Consider the following 20,810-nt stretch of genomic DNA (forward strand, 5'->3'; position numbering starts at 1 on the left):
ATTCTGTTTTTGTTTTGGATTTCCAGCATCCGCAGTTTTTTTGTTTTTGTTTTTATTTTTGTTTTTATCTCTGAGTTCTCTCCAGTGTCCAGGCCAATAGTTATCCCTCAACCAACATCACTAAAATAAAAGATGTGATCATTTATTTCATTGTTGTCCATGGGAGCTTGCTGTGCTTCCTACAATACAAAGATGACTAAACTTCAAAAGTTCTTCATTGGCTGTAGAGCCCTTTGGGATATCCAGAGGTTGTGAAAGGCACTATGTAAATCCAAATCTTTCTTTCTCAACAGAACCTGCCTTACAATGCTGCACAACATGATGAAATGATGCAGGGAATGATGTAACAAGAGGTTTACGATAAAAAAAAATCTGAAAAGAATCAATGAAATTCCACCATATTAAGGAGCACAATTAATCCTAAATAATTTATCAATTGGATCCAAAGTCCCATCCTTTTTTCTGTACAGGCACCTGAAGATATCTTCAGAGCAATTCATGTGATACCTGAAAAATTCGTACCAACACAAGTGCAAAACTACCAAAGGAGATCACGTCCCATTATTACAAGTAGTGCTTTTGACAATAACATTCCCACACAGTTCTGGCTGTAATGCAGAATTGTATGCTCAGTCACAGGAAGTCTTTGAAAGAAGAACAAAACCAAAAGGAATGAACCACCTTTAAAATAGGGACCTTCAAGCAGAGAACCCCAAAGCTCGGGGCCTAGGTGCTCCAAAGAGCCTCACACCAACCGTACCGCAACCTCCCCACCCCCTCACCACCACTCCCCTTTCCACTAAACAAAGTGCAGGGCAATGATTTTCTGAATGTGTATTTCATCAATGCCACCATGGGAACACACAAAGCAGAAATTAGACATATCCCAAAAGGAAGAAAGACAAGGGAGGGCAATACAGGTGTGGGGGTCAATGGGATCCGAAAATGAGAGGACAGCCACACTTTGCTGGCAATTATAGATTGCCATTGCCAGAGGTCATGGAGTACATCTCAGGTCTGTCCACTTGACAGGTGAGAATACATGCTACAGAAGATTTGGAGCAGAGCAAGTGGTAGAAAAGCACTGAAAGTATGGCTTTCACCAAGGAAACATAGACCCCACTTTAGTTATGTTTCTCAGCTCTTATCCAATCATTCTTACAAACTCAGTGGCCTTGGGTGTTCCTCGCCAACACTTTGGATTGAGACAGAATATTCAGGTGTCCGAACATTAACGTGGGTCTCCTTCAACTGCAACAGCTCCTGACTAGTGTACACATTCTTGATTTCCTTTGCCTCCACCATTGGCAGTCGTGCCTTCAGCAGCCTAGGCTCTAAGTTCTAGAATTCACTCCCTAAACCTCTCCACCTCTCCCTTCTCCTTAAAACCTACCACTTTGACCAATTTTTCGGTCACCTGCCCTGGCCTCCTTATGTGGCTTGGTGTCAATTTTTTGTCTGATGATGTTTCGATGCCGCAGATGCTATATAAATGCAAATTGTTTCAGACATCATCAAATGATCTAAGCGCATCTCTATAAACAGACGAAGCTTATGCCTAAACCTTCGGTATTCAGTGGAGATTCATCGGCGTCTGACCATTGCTCATGCCTCGAGAAGTTACAAAGTCTTATGAAGCAAATCAGCAAAGTAGTGGATTTTGTTTCCTTTGGTTCTTTCATGCCACAGAGTTCCATAGCAACAGGAAAATATCCTGTTGCACAAGGCCAGCACAAAGAGCTTCCTTTATTTAAAGAACAAGGTTAACGCCATACAAGCATTTGAGAGAGTTACTTTTGATTATAACTGGCTTGCGAAAGTAGCAGCTTCAGTCACTAGCAGCTTGGCACTGAGAAATGAGTCACGGGTACATGGTAGTTTCTGAAGAAGCCAACGCACTATTCCTTTCCCTTTGGTTTGGCACCAAGTCCCTTCAGGAACTTGAGTGGACTAAATTTGTTTTTCTTTTTCAAGTCCTGTTCTGTCTCCTTGTTGATGTCTGTCAAAGAGAAAAGAGGCAGAGAGAGAGAAGAGATGAAAAGAGGGAGAAAGGGGAAAGAGAAAAGGGGGATGGAAAAACCATAGGGGGAGGATTTCAAGAGGCAAGGAGGAGAAACAAAAAAGAGTACAAGGGAGGAGGAAAGGAAGGAGACGAAGAAGAGATGTGACAAGAGGGGGAAAAGGAGTAAAAAGAGTACTGAAACTTAGTATTTTCATATTAAAAAAAACACAAATTTCATTTGAAAGTTTTTATTCCTTACCTTTCCTGTTAATCATGGCTTCCATCATCTGATCTTCTTCCTTTTCCCTATAAAGAGAGAATGTGCACAGAGATACTGTTTAAAAAGGTTGCATTTTCCCCACTTTTACACATTCTCCTTGTCAAAGTTGGTAAATATGCTGTAGCTGCCAGTGACCTCCATACACACCCTCACTGATTGTTCAGAAATACTGCCAATTGGAGATTCTAACTTGGACTGTCCCCAATGCCATCTTGTAAGGTAGTACCTGGCTTCTACTCAGTGACATCCTTTCTATACCTCACAGCACACAGAGACAGATGCATGCAGACATACTGACAGGTGTACATGTGCACACAGACAGGCCCGCGCACACACAGTCAGACCCATGCACACACAGACAGGCCCATGCACACACAGACAGGCCCATGCACACACAAACAGGCACAGGTAGGTGTGTGCAGACAAAGGTGCACGTATACTTCCTGGACAGGGGCTGGACTGGCAATCTTATTTTAAGATATTTCTCCAATTTCCCAAGCCCAAAAGAGAGGATCAAAAGGCCTCTTCTTATCACCTGCCAAAGTTGCTTTACAACCAATGCTGTTGTGACCTTGTATTCTTATCCATAAGATAATGCAATATTCCTGGGAGTTACTTAAAGCCCTCTCAAGTTTCCCATTTCTTAATCAGAGGTGTGGAATTTTATCTGCAAGTTAAAGTCAGGAGAATTCCCAGCTCCGTGAACTCGCCTTTTAAAAATGGTTACCTAGGCATCAAATTTTCAGCTCAAGGGAGTCGGGCTATATTAGACGTGGGGACGGGTGATCCCAGAAGTAGTGAGGGGGATTCTGGTTGTGGATGTAGGCTGGGTGGAAGGCCTACCTCGGGAATCTTGCACCGTGTCCAAAACTTTTAAAAAAGAATAAAACATAAAACATCCCTCTAGCCCTCACCCCTCACCTCTCACACCCTCTCGACCCCCCACACACTCCCCATGCCCCATCTAAACCAACCCGTGCCACCTCATTCCCTGTACCCACCCTATAATCCCTCATGCCACCTATGCCCCTGTATGCACCACACCCCCATGGCCCTTTATAGCTCCTATGCCAACTTAGTGCCAACTCATGCCAACACATGCCCCTCTACTCAACTCCAAGGTCCTTCATAGCCCCTATGCCCCTCACATCCCCATAGTCCTTCATAAACCCAATGGCAACTTAGTGCCAACTCATGCCAACCCCTGCCCCCATCCACCCCCCCTTTGCCCTAACAGCTGCCATGCTAACTCATCCAGTATACAGTAGACCTCAGGACCCATGCAGAGATGAGATAAAATAGAACTTTATTTTATAGAATTTTAATTGTTTATGGCAGACTTCACTATATAGAAAGCAACAGCTCATTCATAAAAACCCAATTACTATATTTACATTCCTTCAGTTACATAAAGCCTTATAATAACAAACACTTCATTCAAGTGCTAAATCCCCTATAACAATAAGTATTGGAACTCATAGTCTTCAAAGAGTCTATAACCACTGTAGTTGTCAATCAAGCGATGACATGGCAGGCACCATATGTTATAATGGATGGTTGTGAAATAAGTCATGCAGCACTAATTCAGTCAGAGAAGCCCTCAGGCTTACATCAACAGAGAGAGTGAAATAAAACACTCCTGACATTTTTCTTTCAATGATTTAAAGAGCAGGATTTTTAAATGCCTTGACAACTTGACAGCTCCCTTTGACAGGTATTTTTGACAGTTCTTCCTGACACTTTTGACAGGTCCACTTGACAGGAATACTCTTGACAGTTGCTTTTGACAGTTGATTTTGACAGGTCTGTTGACAGTCCCAATAAGCTTGACAGTTAATAAGTGTTATGTCACAGTAGCTGGTAAAGGCTGTTATTTAAAATCCTGGAGGGAAACTTTAAATAACTGTCATAACCTATATGTTCAAGTGGTGTGTTTTGAGTTACAGCTCTAAATTCAGGAAGAAGACCACCAGTTCTTGAGAGGTTTTTATATCAAGCTACATGAGACATTTATTAATTTACACACATTAAACATATACACATGGCTACAAATTACTACTGTCATAACTTTCAATAAATTCCCAAACTAATCTCCGGTAAGGCAACAACAACCCATAGGCTTAACCAGAAACCCGGCAAAGCATTTTCACCTTATGAATTCAAAATGAGGTTCCTTTCACTTTGGTTCCTTCGCAGATACAGTGGTGTGCTTACAGGCTTTGATGTTACATCTGCCCTGCACACACAAAACTGCTGTCTGTTATACCCAGCACATCTCTTTGAATGTAAATTCTCATTGTATCACTAGCCCCTTTGAAGTCCACCTCTTCTAACAATAAAACCACTTTCATCGTACCAATTTTATTAGTAATATAAACATTGCTTAGTATCTATATAAAAACAAAAAAACTGCGGATGCTGGAAATCCAAAACAAAAACAAAAACAGAATTACCTGGAAAAACTCAGCAGGTCTGGCAGCATCGGCGGAGAAGAAAAGAGTTGACGTTTCGAGTCCTCATGACCCTTCGACAGAACTTGAGTTCGAGTCCAAGAAAGAGTTGAAATATAAGCTGGTTTAAGGTGTGTGTTTGGGGGGCGGAGAGAGAGAGAGAGAGAGAGGTGGAGTGGGGGTGTGGTTGTAGGGACAAACAAGCAGTGATAGAAGCAGATCATCAAAAGATGTCAACAACAAGATGTTGACATCTTTTGATGATCTGCTTCTATCACTGCTTGTTTGTCCCTACAACCACACCCCCACTCCACCTCTCTCTCTCTCTCTCTCTCTCCGCCCCCCACACACACACCTTAAACCAGCTTATATTTCAACTCTTTCTTGGACTCGAACTCAAGTTCTGTCGAAGGGTCATGAGGACTCGAAACGTCAACTCTTTTCTTCTCTGCCGATGCTGCCAGACCTGCTGAGTTTTTCCAAGTAATTTTGTTTTTGTTTTTGTTTATTGCTTAGTATCTGCTAGCTTGATGCAAGATTTCACTCCCCCTTGAATGGTCTATTCAACAGAATGCAAATGTACCTCTATCTCTCTGTTTACATCTCAAAACTAGTAAACATCAAAGCACCCAGGCTAGTTGGCTTTAATCCAATTAAAACACACCCAGAGACTAAACCTCTATTTAAAAAATAATAATTTTCCAATAACATTACATACATTAATAGCTTCATGACAATGAGTTTATGCACTTTATGCACACATTCGTGCTGAATTTTAACAATTCCAAAGGGCACCTAAACCCTCCCAAAAGGCACCTGACCTGCTTCTAAGGGACTAGTTCCAAAGAGGTACCTTACCTCTCCAAAGGGTTACCCCTGGCTACCCAAAGAATCCTCAAAGTTCAGACCTGCTTACAGGTCTACCTTGTACAATTCAGTTAGCAAAATCCAACTTGGATGAAGACAGCTGATGATTTAAGTAGCCAGCTGCCTCCATGAATGGAGGATACATGAAGGCAATCCACCCCACTCCCGCCCCTGCAAAAATGGTAAGTGCCATGTTTGGGGGTGGGACATGATTTCTGGACTCATCCACCATTCTTGCCACAAGGCTCTCCATCGTGGCGAAAATCCAGGCCACAATCTTAAATTTGTCCCCAAAATATTTGAGACCTATGTTGTCAGAGTTGAAGTTCAGAGCTGTTCTCCTTCTCCTTTTGCTGACTAAGCACCAAAAGCAATGGAAGCTAGAAGGCAGGGCTACCTGAGCTTCACTGAGATACTGAAGGGTCCTCTAAGAGTTAGAGGACCTGTATTTTAATGAAGCTGTCATATCTGTTGGATCTTTTCTCTTCTATAAAAAGTGCCATATTTGCACCCTCTCACTATCCTTCAGTTTTTTAGACTAATCTCAGGTCAGTCTTGGCATTCTTGAGAGTGTCTGCACTCCCATTCAATTTGATAGCTGACCCAGGATAATGATTAGAGAACTGGAAAATAAAACACTGCATTTGGTTGCTAGATTGAATCAATGCCATCACTGGATCCTTTCCATAGACTCATACAGCACAGAAATAAGTCTTGAAAGAATTATCCAATAGTTCCACTTCTGCATTTTGTCTCCACAGCCCTGTAAACATTTCCCCTGCAGCTATGTTCAAAATTCCCTTTTGAAAGTTATTAAATCTGCCTGCACTACACTTTCAGACAGTGCATTCCTGATCACAACAGCTCGCTGAGTAAAGAAAACAAATAAATCCTTATGTCACCCCTGATTCTTTTGCCAGTTACTTTAACTTTGTTTCCTCTAACAGGCCTCATTTTAGGCTTAAACTGACAAACAAATTTATTGAATATGAATAAGCAAATAAGTAACAATAATGTATCATATCTATAAGTGTCGTTTTTTTTTTAAAGATACCTCATAAAAAGAAAATAACACTTTGTTCACTATTTTTCCATCAAACTGATATTAATCTAGTTGTTTGACAGTGCAGAACTTGGATATTGCTGAAAAAAGAGAAGTAATTGGAGCTTTTCATCTTGCACTCATCAGGACAGCTCATAAGATAAACCAACAGTGAAGGGAACAACAATTTATATTGCATGAGAAGACAGTGCTGATTGGTTGGCAAGTTGACTCTGATTGATAGAGGCATTTCCATGGAGAATGCAGCAGAGAACAGTTAACTGCCAAGCTTTTATTCAAATTCAAACCAGGCAGGTTGACTCTGATTGGCCAAGACATTGCTGTGGGGAATGAACCAGGGAATGACTGTCCCCCAAGTTTTTGTTTAGTTGGAAATGCTCCTTCTGTCTGCAAAGGACAGGGCCCCGTGTGTGAATATATGTGGCTTCTAACAAAAGACATTCTGCCTATCACATAAATGAGTAATGCGGTATATGAATTTCAGTGCCAGTGTGAAGGGGGGTACACAGGCCCATATGTCCCGATGACTGACGGATCATATCAAACAGCACATTCCTTCAGCTGTTCATAATAGGCAAAGTGCTGACTGTACCCAACCAGACAGTGCTTGTGAAACTCAAAACATAGTGTCTAAATATTAGGTGTGATTTCATGATTGGACAACACTTGCTAAACAATCCTGATTGTGTTAAGAATTACACTGAAAATCAATTTAAGATTTTCAGTCAGGCTCGCAATGTGGGTCACAATAATCTCTTTATTTAATGAACTTTTTAATTCCAATCAACTGCAGCAGCCAATCAGCATGAGCTAGTCTCTCAGAAAGTTCCAGACTGATTTGACTGGCCAGATAATAAGCAGCCCCCAAACTAAATTACAGGGACTTGTGCACTAAAGAACTATCAACCACATTCAAAAGAAGCTCCCACACTGAACTAATCATTCAGTCTGTTTGCATTTGAATTGTGTAGCTTAGTTCTTCCCACAAGTCAACGGCCAAATATTAATCATGCACCTTTTGCATGAAATTAGTCTGGAAAATGGTTTCTAGGTACAGCAGATTTTAACTCCTCAGGTACCACCATTGAATAGCAAATTAAAATGACAGCAAACCTCTTCATTTAGTCACAGTCACATCCAAAAGAAGAAGTTCACCTTCTGGAAAATGTTGGGCACAGACTAAGCTCACATTCTTCATGGTGAGATGCACAGCAGCATTCTTGAGAGTGAATCTCAACCACAGTGCAGCTCAAGGTGGCAGCCATGCACCCTCAAACCCCCAACAATAATCAATATGGTTTTAAAGTGATCTTCCCTCTCTTACCTTCCATAGCCACCAGGAGGTACACTTGCACTAGTTAGAGGTGACTGGCTGGCTAATTTATTCACCTTGAAAGTAAATGACTTTTGATCCCATTGGGATGCCTCTAGTGAACTCAAACGGAAATTTGACTGTTCCAATGCTCTCCTGATTAGCTTCTCAACTTGCACCCTCCGTAAACTTGAGTTCATCCAAAGCTCCGATGCCCATATCCTAACACACACCAAGTCCTGTTCATCATTGCCCCTGTACTCGCTGACTTACTTTGGCCCCCAGTCCAGCAGCGCCTCTATCTTAAAATTCTCATCCAGGTGTTTAAATCTCTCCATGGCTGGTCCCTGCCTCTGTCTGTAATCTTTTGCTGCCCTCTGAGATCTCTGACTCCTCCAATTCTCATATCTTAGTTCTTCTTCGTGCATATCCCCTATTGTAATCGCTCCACCATAGGTGGTCATGCTTTCGGCGGTCTGGGCCTTAATCTCTGGAATTTCCTCCTTAAACTTCCCTGCCTCTTTCTTCCTTCCTTAAACCCTATTCCTTTGACTAAGATTTTGGTCATCCATATTGATATCTCCTTATGTGACTTGGTGTCTGAATTTCTGTGTGAATACGCTCCTGTGAAGCACCTTGGGACAATTGACTAAATTAAAGGCACTAGATAAATACAAGTTATTATTGTTGTTAGGGAAGCAGGCTCTTAATTTTCTTGGTGCTGCATCTTCCAGACAACCTGAAGTCTTAAATGTTGCTCCTCAGTGATTTTAGCAAGAAACTGGTGAGAGCAGGATCCAGAGACAGGGCAGATGGGTAACACAGACAATACAATGCAGCCGCCACATTTTATAAAGGGGGTGCTTGCTGAGTTTATTTCTCAAGGGAGTTGGTCTTTAAAATCAGCTGTGCATTTCCAGGCAGCAGTGAGTGGCAGCACGATAGATTGCCAGGGTGGCACTTGTCCATATGGCAGAGACAGAGTGACAGATGGCACACACTTAACTACTCCTCTGTTCATTGTATTGGACAGTGAAGTTCAGTGTAAAATGCTGCACCATGAACAGTTTAGTTAATGTTCGTACAGTTTGACAAAACCAAATCTTCTGTTAAAATTTAAGCCCACAGTTCATTCATTGGGAGCTAAAGCCTCTTGCCTCCAAGTTGGCATCCAACTCAGAGTCAAGAAATGAAAGGTTCCTCTTGTCAATTTTTCTGAGGACCTCCAATAAAGTCAACAGTGCATTGTTCTTCCTGGCCATGAGTTCAAATGTGCCCAAATTGACATTAAGTGGTCAAGTCTAATTGCAAAGAGGGACAAGGAAGAGTTTTATCCTGTAATCTTGTTAATTCTGTACAAATCTGGTGTCAGTATTAATACAATTAAGATGATTCGAGAACCATTAGTCCTTGGTGGAGAGAGGAGGGGCAGTGGAACAAATAATTCAAGGTAAGCTGGAATCACAGACATTATAGAGAGGGTGGAGACCATTCAGCCCTTCGCACCAATGTTTGAGCTTCAGCTAGACATATCAGCTGCAGCCTTTCACCTATTCCCTGTAGAAGCTTTCCTGATTATGAAGGGGTTTGATAAAGTTAAATCCAAATTACTCATACTGGTGAAGGATTGAAACACAAGTTTAAAAGGCAAAATCAGGAAGTTGGAAATTTTTCAACCAGAAAGGTAATAAGACTTATAGCATAGTTAATAGAGAAGGTTGTTGAGGTAAGTAGTCTAAGTAAGATCAAGGTACTACTGGATACAAATGGAGGCAGAATAGATTGAGAGATGTGATGGATAGAGGGAGTTGGGGGTCAATCCACAAAGGGACAGACTCACAGCACCTACTGACCTTATTCCCGATCCTATATTTCTGCTCTTCTTGATCCTGGCACTAAAGGAAAAGTCAGGCATTCCCTGGAATCATACTTTTGCTAAGCAGTGTCTCTACATAAACTTGAACATATATTCCTTAGCCTGGGTTATACATCTTTTAGTGGTTGTCTCATACCTCACTCTGTCCTCATCCAGTCTGTCAATGATGTTATTCCTGTCCTCAACTGTTTTTAGCAGCTCTTCCATCAGCTCCTGTTCACGAGCTCGATCTCCATCAGTTTTTTCTTCCTCTGCAATGGCCATACGTTGGTATACACAAACACAGAAAAGCTTTTCAACACCTGTCCTAATGTCTCCTTACATGGCTCAGTGTCAAATTTTCTTTGATAACACTTCAGTGAAGGACTATGGGACATTTTATTATGTTAAAAATGTTATATAAATACAAGTTGTTGTAGTTGATTATGTCCCTGGGAACAGTTTTTGTGTTTTCTAGGACTGTGATTAAGAACCTTCACCCACATTAAGACCACTGGTGGGTCTGAATCTATAGTATTATTTCTTACATAGTGCAATTAGTCACTTAAACAGGGTGGCAGACAAATGGGAGGCACATTTAAAGGGGTACTCCCTCGGGGACTGATTTCCTTCAAAAGCTTCTCCTGGGCCAACATATTACTTTTATCTGACAACGGCCAAATTCCTCTGATCTGGTCAGGCTGGACGAGTGGACCTTGCAGTTGGAGGGGCTGAGAGAGATCCCAGCCTTTGTGCTGTTAGGCAAGTTAATCAGGTTGGAGCAGTTCTTGTCATGGACAGTTTCCACTGCACATGGTCGGTGAACATTCAGCTCTGGGACAGAAGAGCAAGGCACTGGGAGCATTTTTCACCCAACAAGACACCACTTTATAGTTAGTAAAATAGAAAATGCTGGAAGCACTCAGCAGGTCAACACCATCTGCACAGGATGAAGCAGAGAACATAAAAAACAGGAACAAAGATAGGCCATTCAGCCCCTCGAGCCTGCTCCACCATTCAATAAAATCACGGCTAATTGTATACAAGAGCTCCTTTTTTAGCATTTCAAATCAGTGACCTTTCAACAGAACTGGAGAAAGTTAGAAATTTGACAGTATTTGAGCAAGTGCAAAGCCAGGAAAAAGGGTAAGGTGTTGGGGGGAGAGGGGGAGAGCAGTTAGGGTGATCAGATACACAATGAATGGTAGGACCCTGGGAAGCACCGAGGATCAGAGGGGACTTGGCGTGCATGTCCACCAGTCCCTTAGGGTAGCGGAACAGGTAGATAAGGTGGTTAAGAAGGCATATGGGATACTTGCCTTTATTAGCTGAGGCATAAAATATAAGAGCAGGGAGGTTATGCTGGAATTGCATAAAACTCTGGTTAGGCCACAGCTAGAGTATTGCGTGCAGTTCTGAAATCCGCATTATAGGAAGGATGTGATGCACTAGAGAAAGTGCAGAGATTTACCAGGATGTTGCCTGGGCTGGAGATTTTTAGTTATGAGGAGAGATTGGATACACTGGAGTTATTTTCCTTGGAACAGAGGAGACTGAGGGGGACATGGTTGAAGTGTATAAAATTATGAGGGGCATAGATAGGGTAGACAGGAAGGAACTTTTCCCCTTGGTGGAGGGATCAATAACCAGGGGGCATAGACTTAAGCTAAGGGGCAAGAGGTTTAGAGGAGATGTGAGGAAGAAATTTTTCACTCAGAGGGTGGTGGGAATCTGGAACTTACTGCCTGAAAGGGTAGTAGAGGCAGAAGCCCTCATAACATTTAAGAAGTATTTGGATGTGCACTTGCGATGCCATGGCATACGAGGCTATGGGCCTAGTGCTGCAAAACGGGATTGGAATAGTTAGGTACTTGTTTGACTGGTGCAGACTCGATGGGCTGAAGGGTCTTTTTCTGTGCTGTAGACTTCTATGACTCTAAGGCTCTATGAGATGTTTGATTTTGTACGGAACAGTCTGGTTTTTAGCTAGTTTGGCTGCTGTCTGGTACCGGATGGCTTCACATCTGGTATTTTGACCTTCTGTTCACTCACCCTAGGAAAGCACTGACCAGGGGCCTGTGCTCTCTCCTTTCCCCGTCTGCAGCTGCCTCACTGTGATGGGGATTCAAGAGGCAGGTTTGGTTTTGATACATTTTTATACTTTGCAACCACCCCATCCTCCACCCACTTTGCCACAGAAACATCTGTGCATGCTGACATCACATGGGTGCATGCTGACATCATCCTATGCACAATGACATCACCCAACATGTCTCCTGGAGGTGTCTGAATTTGGTGGCCCTTACGCTGACCAGCCTAGATAGAGGCGTCGTGCTTAGAGGAAAGAAAAGGGAAGCTCTATGATAGGGTGGAGAAAAGGAGGGATTAAATGGCAAGAGGGTTGATGGTGCAAGGCCAAAGAATATAGTAATGGGACAAGTAAAGAAACAAAAGATGTGTCTAGAGGAAGAATAAATGGCAAGAACAAAACCATTACTGGCACCTTTTACCTGAAAACATGGGAGCAGCAGTTACAACCTGAAATGGTTGAACTTAAATGTTCAGTTCGGAAGGCTCTAAAGTGCCCAATTGAAAGGTAGGGTGCTGATCCTTAAGCTAGCTTGGAGCTTCATTGGAACCATGTAGGAAGCCAAGGACAGAGTGGTCTTTATAGATATTCTGAAACTGCTATACTTTGGACAGAACATTCTTCTGTTTCTGCACTGACCTGATTTTTCCATTAACGTTCGTAACTCCTGGTCGATCTGACACTGTCGGTCTTCCAAAATCTGTTGCTGCGATCTGTCAACAACAAAAAAATGCAGAGTTGGCGCCAACTAATACCTGGTCTCAGAAGTGGAAGTAATGAGGAAAGATCAAAGGCATTTGGTATGTTCCCATTGGAAATGAGTATTGGGGAAGATTGGCAGGATCAGTAGTGAGACGGATCCAGTCAAACTGTTCACACTGATGAAGAAATTGTTCATAAACATAGAGGAGGAATTGTAATGCATTGAGAGGGAAGCTTGATAAGTGCAGGAGGGGGAAAGGAATAGAAGAATATGCTGATAGGGTTAGATGAAGTAGCATGGAAAAAGGTCTGTTTTCTGAACACTCTGTCTGACATTACAAATATTCATGAATGAAGAAGAAATCTAGTCTTTGCTAGGGCAATACAGGGTAACTTTATGGTACCACAGAGGCTAATTGAACTGGGCAATACTATATAAACAGGGCAGAAAGGCAACAAGGTAGTCTCCTTAAAAGAGAAGAGGTGTAGGTTTGAGGGACCCTCTTTGGGAAGGCTGAGAGTTAATTTGAGAATTATATAGAAATTAAAACATAGAAACAGGCCATTTGGCCCAAGCAGTCCATGTTTGTGTTTATCCTTCACATATCTAACATCCTAATCCCATGTGTTTACTCAGCTCCATGTCCCTTATTCTCCCTTTCCTTCAATCACCTATCAAACCTGTTCTTAAATGTTGACCTAATCTCTACCTTAATCACTAACATTGCATTTCATAGCCTCATAACCTTGTTGTAAAAGGGTTTCTCCTGCTCTCCAAATCTCTTCTCTCATCTTCTATGTATTTGCCCTTCTATTAACTGTTGCAAGGTCTGCTTTGTTCCATCCCATCACATTTTTAAATGGTCTTATTATTCACTCAGTTCTAAACACAGCCCTGATTTTTCAAATGTGAAGAAGGAAGGGAGGGAGGGACATGGGAAGGCAAGATGGAAAGGTTGAGAAGCCAGAGAGGGTTGGAAGGTAGGGAAGAAGGGTTGGGGCAGGGAGGGAGGTGGCAAGACAGAGAGGGTCAGGAAGGGAGGGGAGGGTTGGAAAGGGAGGGAAGGAGGGTTGGGCGAGAGAGGCAGGGGAGGGCTGGGAAGGGAGAGAAGGAGGGTTGGGAGAGGGAGGGGAGGGTTGGGAGGGGAGGACGGTGGGGTCAGGGAGAGGGGGAAGGCAGGGCACCAGTTACAATGTACAGTACTGAAATTACTTGCAGTCCTGTCTTCACCCTCCCCCTGCTCACTTCCTACTCACATGTAAACGAGCTCCGATTCCCGTCTCATCAGCAACTGTTTTTCATGGATCAGTTTGAACCACTCCACCATCAAGTCATCTTCCCTTTCATCTGTTTGTTTTTAATAAAAGGAAAGAAAAAAATTCCAGAGTTTCTAAAAACAGGTGAATTGATAACAGCAGCAGCCATCAAATACACAGTGGTCAAGTCACACAGAGTATTGTTTATTCTCCTATATCCTACATTGGGCTGACTAACTGCTCAGACACTGGAATCTACACATGACATGATATAAACCATCACAACAAATTGATCAGCAGGAAAATACCAGTGGGTCCAACAAGCCTAAACACCCTCAAGTGCCAGAAATGTAGGAACATAAGAAATAGGAGCGCCAATGTGACATTTGGCTCCTTGAGTCTGCTAGGCCATTCAGTACACACAACAAACCCCCTACCTCAGCTGCACTTTCCCACCTATCTCCATATCCCGAGATTCCCTCAGTGCCCAAAAATCTACCAATCTCTGTCTTGAAAATATTCAGTGACGAAGTATCCACAGATCTCATGGGTAATGAATTCCAACGATTCACAATTCCCCAAGTGAAGAAATTCTCCTCTTCTCAGTCCTTAATAGCCGATCTCTTATACTGTGACCCCTCTACTTCTAGACTCCCGAGCCAGGGGAGCCACCAAAACCGGCAGGGGGTGAGACTGGGAATTCAGGTGTTAGGAGGACCCACCGGAGAGGTCCTCAGAGTCAGGTGAGCAGTAGTGGATGGGAGGAGAGTAATTAAGATCAGGGAAGGGGAAAGACCAGAGTTAAAGGAGGCCTAAGGTTTCTTGTGAGACTCTAAGGAAACCCACCCACCTCCCAAAAAATTAAAAACATTCAATTCTGGCCCCCTATTGGCCCATGATTCCCTCTCAGCACATCTTTCCTAATGGAAGAGGAACTCATCATTGTTTCCCCTCACCCTCCAAACCCAGCGCCTAATTTCATATTTAAGAAGAACCACAGCTGCTTTTCTGTGGGTGTCCCACCAACCTGCTCAAAACAACAGTGTAATATCGTGAAGCAGCATGATCAGAGGGGGGTTAGTCGCTAATCTCATTTTGATTATATCCCCCACAAAGCCGAGGGAGTTAAAATCGGGGCTAAATAGTCTGATTTTCCTCGGTTGGTGTTTTTTGATATGGTGACCTTCATGTTTCCTAAAATTTAATTTTCAGATTTCCAAACATCAAAACTCAGACCTCATTGACAACTTTCTCCCTCCAGCTTTCTGTTCCCATGTACCATGTCTATGTTGTATAGGAATAGCATCTTATGCTGGTTCTGCCATTCAGTACGTTCATAGCTGATCTTCTAGCTCAACTTGACTTTCTCACATTATCTCCATATCCCTTAATTCCCTTAGTATTCAAAAATCTATTGATCTCTGTCTTGAACGTGCTCAATGTGTGAGAATCCACAGCTCTCTGAAGTAAAGAATTGCAAATATCTACACTTTGAGTGAAGAAATGTCTCCTCATCTCAGTCCAAAATGGCCAAATCCTTATTGTGAGACAGTGACCCTTGTTTCTAGATTGCAGCCAGAGGAAACATTCTCCCAGCATCTGCCCCATTAAGCTTTTAAAGAATCTTATATGTTTCAATAAGATCACCTCACCTTCTTCTAAATTGCAGGGAACATAGGCCTAGTCTACTCAATCTCTCCTCATAGGACAATCTCCTCATCCCAGGAATCAGTCTTGTGAATTTCCAAAGCAAGAATATTGTTCCTTAGGTCTGGAGACCAAAACTGCACACAGGACTCCAGGGGTGTTCTCAGCAAAGCCCTATACAATTATAATAAGGCTTCTTCGCTCTTATACATCAATCCATTTGCAATAAAGGCTAACATACTGTTTGCTTTCCTAATTGCCAGCTGTAGCTACATGCTAATTTTCTGTGTTTCATATACAAGGTCACCCAGGTGCCTGTGAACACCAACATTTTCCAATCTCTCACCATTTAAAAAAAAATTCTGCTTTTCTATTTTTCCAACCAAAATGAATAATTTCACACTTCGCCGTATTATATTCCATCTTCCATGCTCTTGCCCACTCACTGAACCCAACTACATCCCTTTGTAGCCTCTTTGATTCTCCTCACAGCTTACTTTCCAATCTAACTTTGGATCGTCACCAAAATGGGACAGACTACACTTGGACCACTCATCTAAGGCATTGACATATTTTGTAAATAGCTGAGGCCCAAGTGTCGATTCTTGTGTTACCCCACTAGCTGCAGTCTGCCAGACCAAAAATAACCCATTTAGTCCTACTCTGTTTTGTATCCATTAACGAATCCTCATTCCATGTTAATATATTATCCCCAATCCCATGAGCCCTAGTTTTGTGTAATAACCTCGTGTGACATCTTATCTCAAGCTTTTTGAAAATCCAAATACACCACACCCACTGGTTCCCCCTTATCTACACTGTTAGCTACATCCTCAAAAAAACAAACAGATTTGTCAAACACTGGGCAGAATTTAATCAGTGATGCACCATTTCTGACGAGGAAACCAGAAGTGTGCGCCAAATTCAGGTCAGGGAACAGCAAGAGGTGCTTATGCCAAGTGAGGGCAACAGGAGACCCCTCCCGCCTGACCAAGGCAGCCTGGACGGAGATCACAGAGGAGGTTAGCAACCATGGGGTCCACTGAAGATCCTGGGTCCAGTGCCGGAAAAGGGTCAATGATCTTCGATCCGCCCAATGGCATGAGACTATCTCTCATTTGAGCATCAGGCTATGTATTTGTGCAAGTGTGCAGCTAGGCTAGGTGGATGAATGAATGATGAGCCCCAGGACTGCATGATTCTTGAGGCCAAAGCGCGTGACGGTTTGGCTTGAATGAACGATTGGGTGCAACCTAACACATGGACAGGTCAGTATGTGATGGGGACGCATGCAGACAAGGGGGGCAGTTGGCACCTATCAATTCACTAAATCGCCACATTCTCCTGCAGGACAATCAGACCAATTATCAAAAGGAAAGGGCAAAGATGGGTAGAGGGGTGCCCAACCTCAATATCCTCACCCCTGCTGAGGAAAAAGTCCTCTTGAATGTTGGGGAACAGGGTGGCCAATCCTTTGTTGAAGGTGAGGCTAAATTGGCAAGGCAGCAGAGAGAGAATGCATCTAACCTCGTGCTGCTATAATGGACACTCAGGACCACACTCTGCTCATTGACTCTGGAACCTTAATGTGCTTCTTTTCATTCTCCTTTACAGGGTGTCCCAATCCAGACCCCAGGCCTCAGCCACTAGAGACCAAAGACTCCACCCCGGGCACAATGACACCAGTGACCCAGAGGATGCACTGTCACCTGTCTCTACTGCACCCTCCAGCAGCAAAGGTATACCCACCAAGGTCACAGAGGGGTCGCATTTAGAATCGGGCTCACATTCTTGTGAACACAGCACAGACTCATCCCAGAAGCTGAGGAAAACTGTGATAGTCGAGGACCCTGACACACAAAGGACAGCTGAGGAACAAGTCCCCATATCCCCCAACCCCTCAGCCCTATGCTGAAGAGGCACCTCCGGTCGTGGCTATAAGAAGTTTGCTGAAGATGCAGCAGAAGTTAGGGGATCATATGGCGGAGATATCAGGGGTTATGCGCAGCTCCGTGTGGACTATGGAGGAGTCCATGCACACCATGGGTTCTGCCATGTCACAGGCAAATGAACACATGGTTCCCTCCATGGAGAGATTGCCATGGAGGGCCAGATTGAGCAATCAATCCATATCTGCTTTGAACTGCACTTCCTCGCTCTAGCCCTGCTCCATAAGCAACGGTTAGGCGAGAGGGAGACAAGGCACCTGGTCCTCCATCCAGAAGTCCCTTCTCCTCAGGGAGAAAGGGAGATGCTATTGTGCACCCAGGTGGAGGAGAAGTGTGTGCCAGCTGCCCCAGTAGTTCCTGTCAAGACACCCCAAGGGTGCACAGCTTCTCATCTTCCCCTCTGCCATTGACCCTATTGCCTCCAGCAGGTGTGGCCAAGGAGGTTAACCCTGCACCCATGCAGGACACCCTCAGTAGGCCAGAGCCCTCAAGGCCCCAGAACTCCAGAGGACACCCAGCAAAGTCATCACAGGCAACGGGACATCACACTCAGTAGCCTGCCTTCACTTCAGCTGTTGATTCTGGGTTCACATTAAGACGTACTGGGAGGAAAAGAAAACCTGAGAATTAATGAAAGCACAAAGATATTTGTACAAAGTTTACTTTGTCACATGTAAATATAGTGGAATGCATTGTTTCCAATTTATTAAGGTGTACATCATTATCCTTTTTTTAGGTACATGATTGGTCAGAGAATTAACTATGCTGGCATGTCTCATGATTGGCACTCATTGATGGCTGTTGGAGAATGTGAGACATCTCCTTTATTGTGGAGGAGACTAGGGTGTTGTGTGATGGTGATCAATCTGTATTTAATGTTCATGTGTGCATCCATTTAGAAGATAGGTAGTCTGTGAGACACAGAGGAAGATTTGGGCTCTGGAGACACTCAAATATGTACAGGGGAAAGCAGGTTGTCTGAGATTATGTTGCACAGGGACAATAGAATTGCCATATGTGAAGTGAAAGACCTGTAACAATGCAGCAGGTTCTGAGATTTCAATGTAGGCTGCTTGACATATTTATTTTTTATTCATTCATGGGATGTGGGCATTGCTAATTACCCATCCCTAATTGCCCTTCAGAACGTGGTGATGAACTGCCTTCTTGAACCACTGCAGTCCATGTAATGTAGGTACACCCACAGTGCTGTTAGGGAGGGAGTTCCAGGATTTTGACTCAGCGACAGTGAAGGAACAGTGATATATTTCCAAGTCAGGATGGTGAACTTCCAGGTGGTAGTGTTCCCATTTGTCTGCTGCCCTTATCCTTCTAGATGGTAGCGGTCGTGGGTTTGGAAGCTGCTGTCTAAAGAGCCTTGGTGAGTTCCTGCAGTGCACCTTGTAGATGGTACAAACTGCTCCCACTGTGCATCAGTAGTGGAGAGAGTGAATGTTTGTGGATGGGGTGCCAATCAATTAGGTTGCTTTGTCCTGGGTGGTGTCAAACTTTTTGAGTGTTGTTGGAGCTATATTCATCCAGGCAAATGGAGAGTATTCCATTACACTCCTGACTTGTGCCTTGTAGATGGTGGACAGTCTTTGGGGAGCCAGGAGGAGAGTTACTTGTCACAAGATTCCTAGCCTCTGACCTGCTCTTGCAGTCATAGTATTTATATGACTAATCCAGTTCAGTTTCTGGTCAATGGTAACCCCCAGGATGTTGATAGTGGGGGATTCAGTGATGGTAATGCCATTGAATGTCAAAGGACAATGGTTAGATTCTCTCCTGTTGGAAATGGTCATTGCCTGGCACTTGTGTGGCACGAATGTTACTTGCTATTTGTCAGCCCAAGCCAGGATATTGTCCAGGTCTTGTTGCATTTGGACATGGACTGCTTCAGTATCTGAGGAGTCGCGAATGGTGCTGAACATAGTGCAATCATCAGCCAACATCCCCGTTCTGGCTTTATGATGGAAGGAAGGTCAGTGATGAAGCAGCTGAAGATGGTTGGGCCTAGGACACTACCCTGAGGAACTCCTGCAGTGATGTCCTGGAGCTGAGATGATTGACCTGCAACAACCACAGTCATCTTCCTTTGTGCTAGGCATGACTCCAACCAGAGGAGAGTTTTCCCCCTGATTCCCATTGAGTCCAATTTTGCTAGGACTCCTTGATGTCACATTCGGTCAAATGCCTTGATGTCAAAGGCAGTCACTCTCACCTCACCTCTGGAGTTCAGCTCTTTTGTCCGTGTTTGAACCAAGGCTGTAATGAGGCTAGGAGCTGAATGGTCCTGGTGGAACCCAAACTGGGCATCAGTGAGCAGGTGATTGCTAAGCAAATGCCGCTTGATAGCACTGTTGCTGACCCATTCCGTTACTTTACTGATGATGGAGAGTAGACTGATGGGGCGGTATTTGGCTGGGTTGGATTTCTCCTGCTTTTTGTGTACAGGACACACCTGGGCAATTTTTCATATTGTCAGTGTCGTAGCTGTACTGGAACAGCTTGGCATCAGTACTCCTGGTAACAATCTTCAAGTGCTAATGTGTGTGGCAGAAGTCCACTCCCCTTGCTATTCTAGGTGGTAGCAGGTTAGAAGTAGCTCCATGGGAGTGGAGACGGGGAGGCTGATAGGGATTGGTAGACATCCCCAGCAGGCAAACCTGCCCTGGCAATTGGACTATAGTCATGTAGATACCTCAACTTTGGATTAATCTCATGTATATGAGATTGTCTCTGGTATCCCTGGCACTTCTCTCCATGGTCCTCGCATCCATTAGAGGCTTATGCACACTCATGTCCTCTTCCCGAGGCTCAACCCATTCATCCTCATCTGAGGAGGTGTGTTGCTCCTCCCTAACATCCTGATGGAAGGATTTGCTATGTTGTATTGCCACATTGTGCAGTGCATTTCATACCACAACTATCCCTGAAACACTGTGTGGTGAGTACTGCAGAGCTTCTATAGACCTTTTAAGGCTGTGGAAGCACATTTTTAACATGCCAATGGTCTGTTTGATGATGGCTTTGGTGGAGGAGTGGGCTGCAATGTAGTGCTCTTCCTCTGTGCTGTGGGGATCCCTTACTGGTTCCATCAACCAGGTCCAGAGGGAATAGCTTTCGTCATCCAGGATCCAGTCGTCAAGCTGGGCAGGGTACTCAATAAAGCTCAATATGCGAGTTCCACAAGATAAATGAGTTATGAGAGGTCCGTGGGAAATGAGCATGATGGAAATGATTCTTCATCTGTAGTTCCAAACCAGTTTGACATTTAGAGGGTGGAACCCCTTGCGGTTCACATATACTGCTGGCTATTCTGAGGGAGCTCTAA

General features: G+C 43.7%; 1 protein-coding gene across 1 annotated transcript in view; it reads right to left on the reverse strand.

Annotated features, from left to right (window-relative positions):
- Positions 1–1,658: 1,658 nt before the first annotated feature.
- The window catches only part of LOC121288542 (MICAL-like protein 2), a 103,789-nt gene continuing 84,637 nt past the window's right edge, over positions 1,659–20,810 (reverse strand). Inside the window, exons 11-15 of the mRNA XM_041207123.1 lie at positions 13,878–13,968; positions 12,558–12,631; positions 9,987–10,101; positions 2,262–2,308; positions 1,659–1,999 (exon numbers count right to left, since the gene is read on the reverse strand). Coding sequence (XP_041063057.1) covers positions 1,899–1,999; positions 2,262–2,308; positions 9,987–10,101; positions 12,558–12,631; positions 13,878–13,968 — 428 coding nt within the window. The 3' untranslated portion in view covers positions 1,659–1,898. The remainder of the gene's footprint in view (positions 2,000–2,261; positions 2,309–9,986; positions 10,102–12,557; positions 12,632–13,877; positions 13,969–20,810) is intronic.

The sequence above is a fragment of the Carcharodon carcharias genome, chromosome 15 (assembly GCF_017639515.1).
Source record: "Carcharodon carcharias isolate sCarCar2 chromosome 15, sCarCar2.pri, whole genome shotgun sequence".
NCBI classification, from domain to species: domain Eukaryota; kingdom Metazoa; phylum Chordata; class Chondrichthyes; order Lamniformes; family Lamnidae; genus Carcharodon; species Carcharodon carcharias.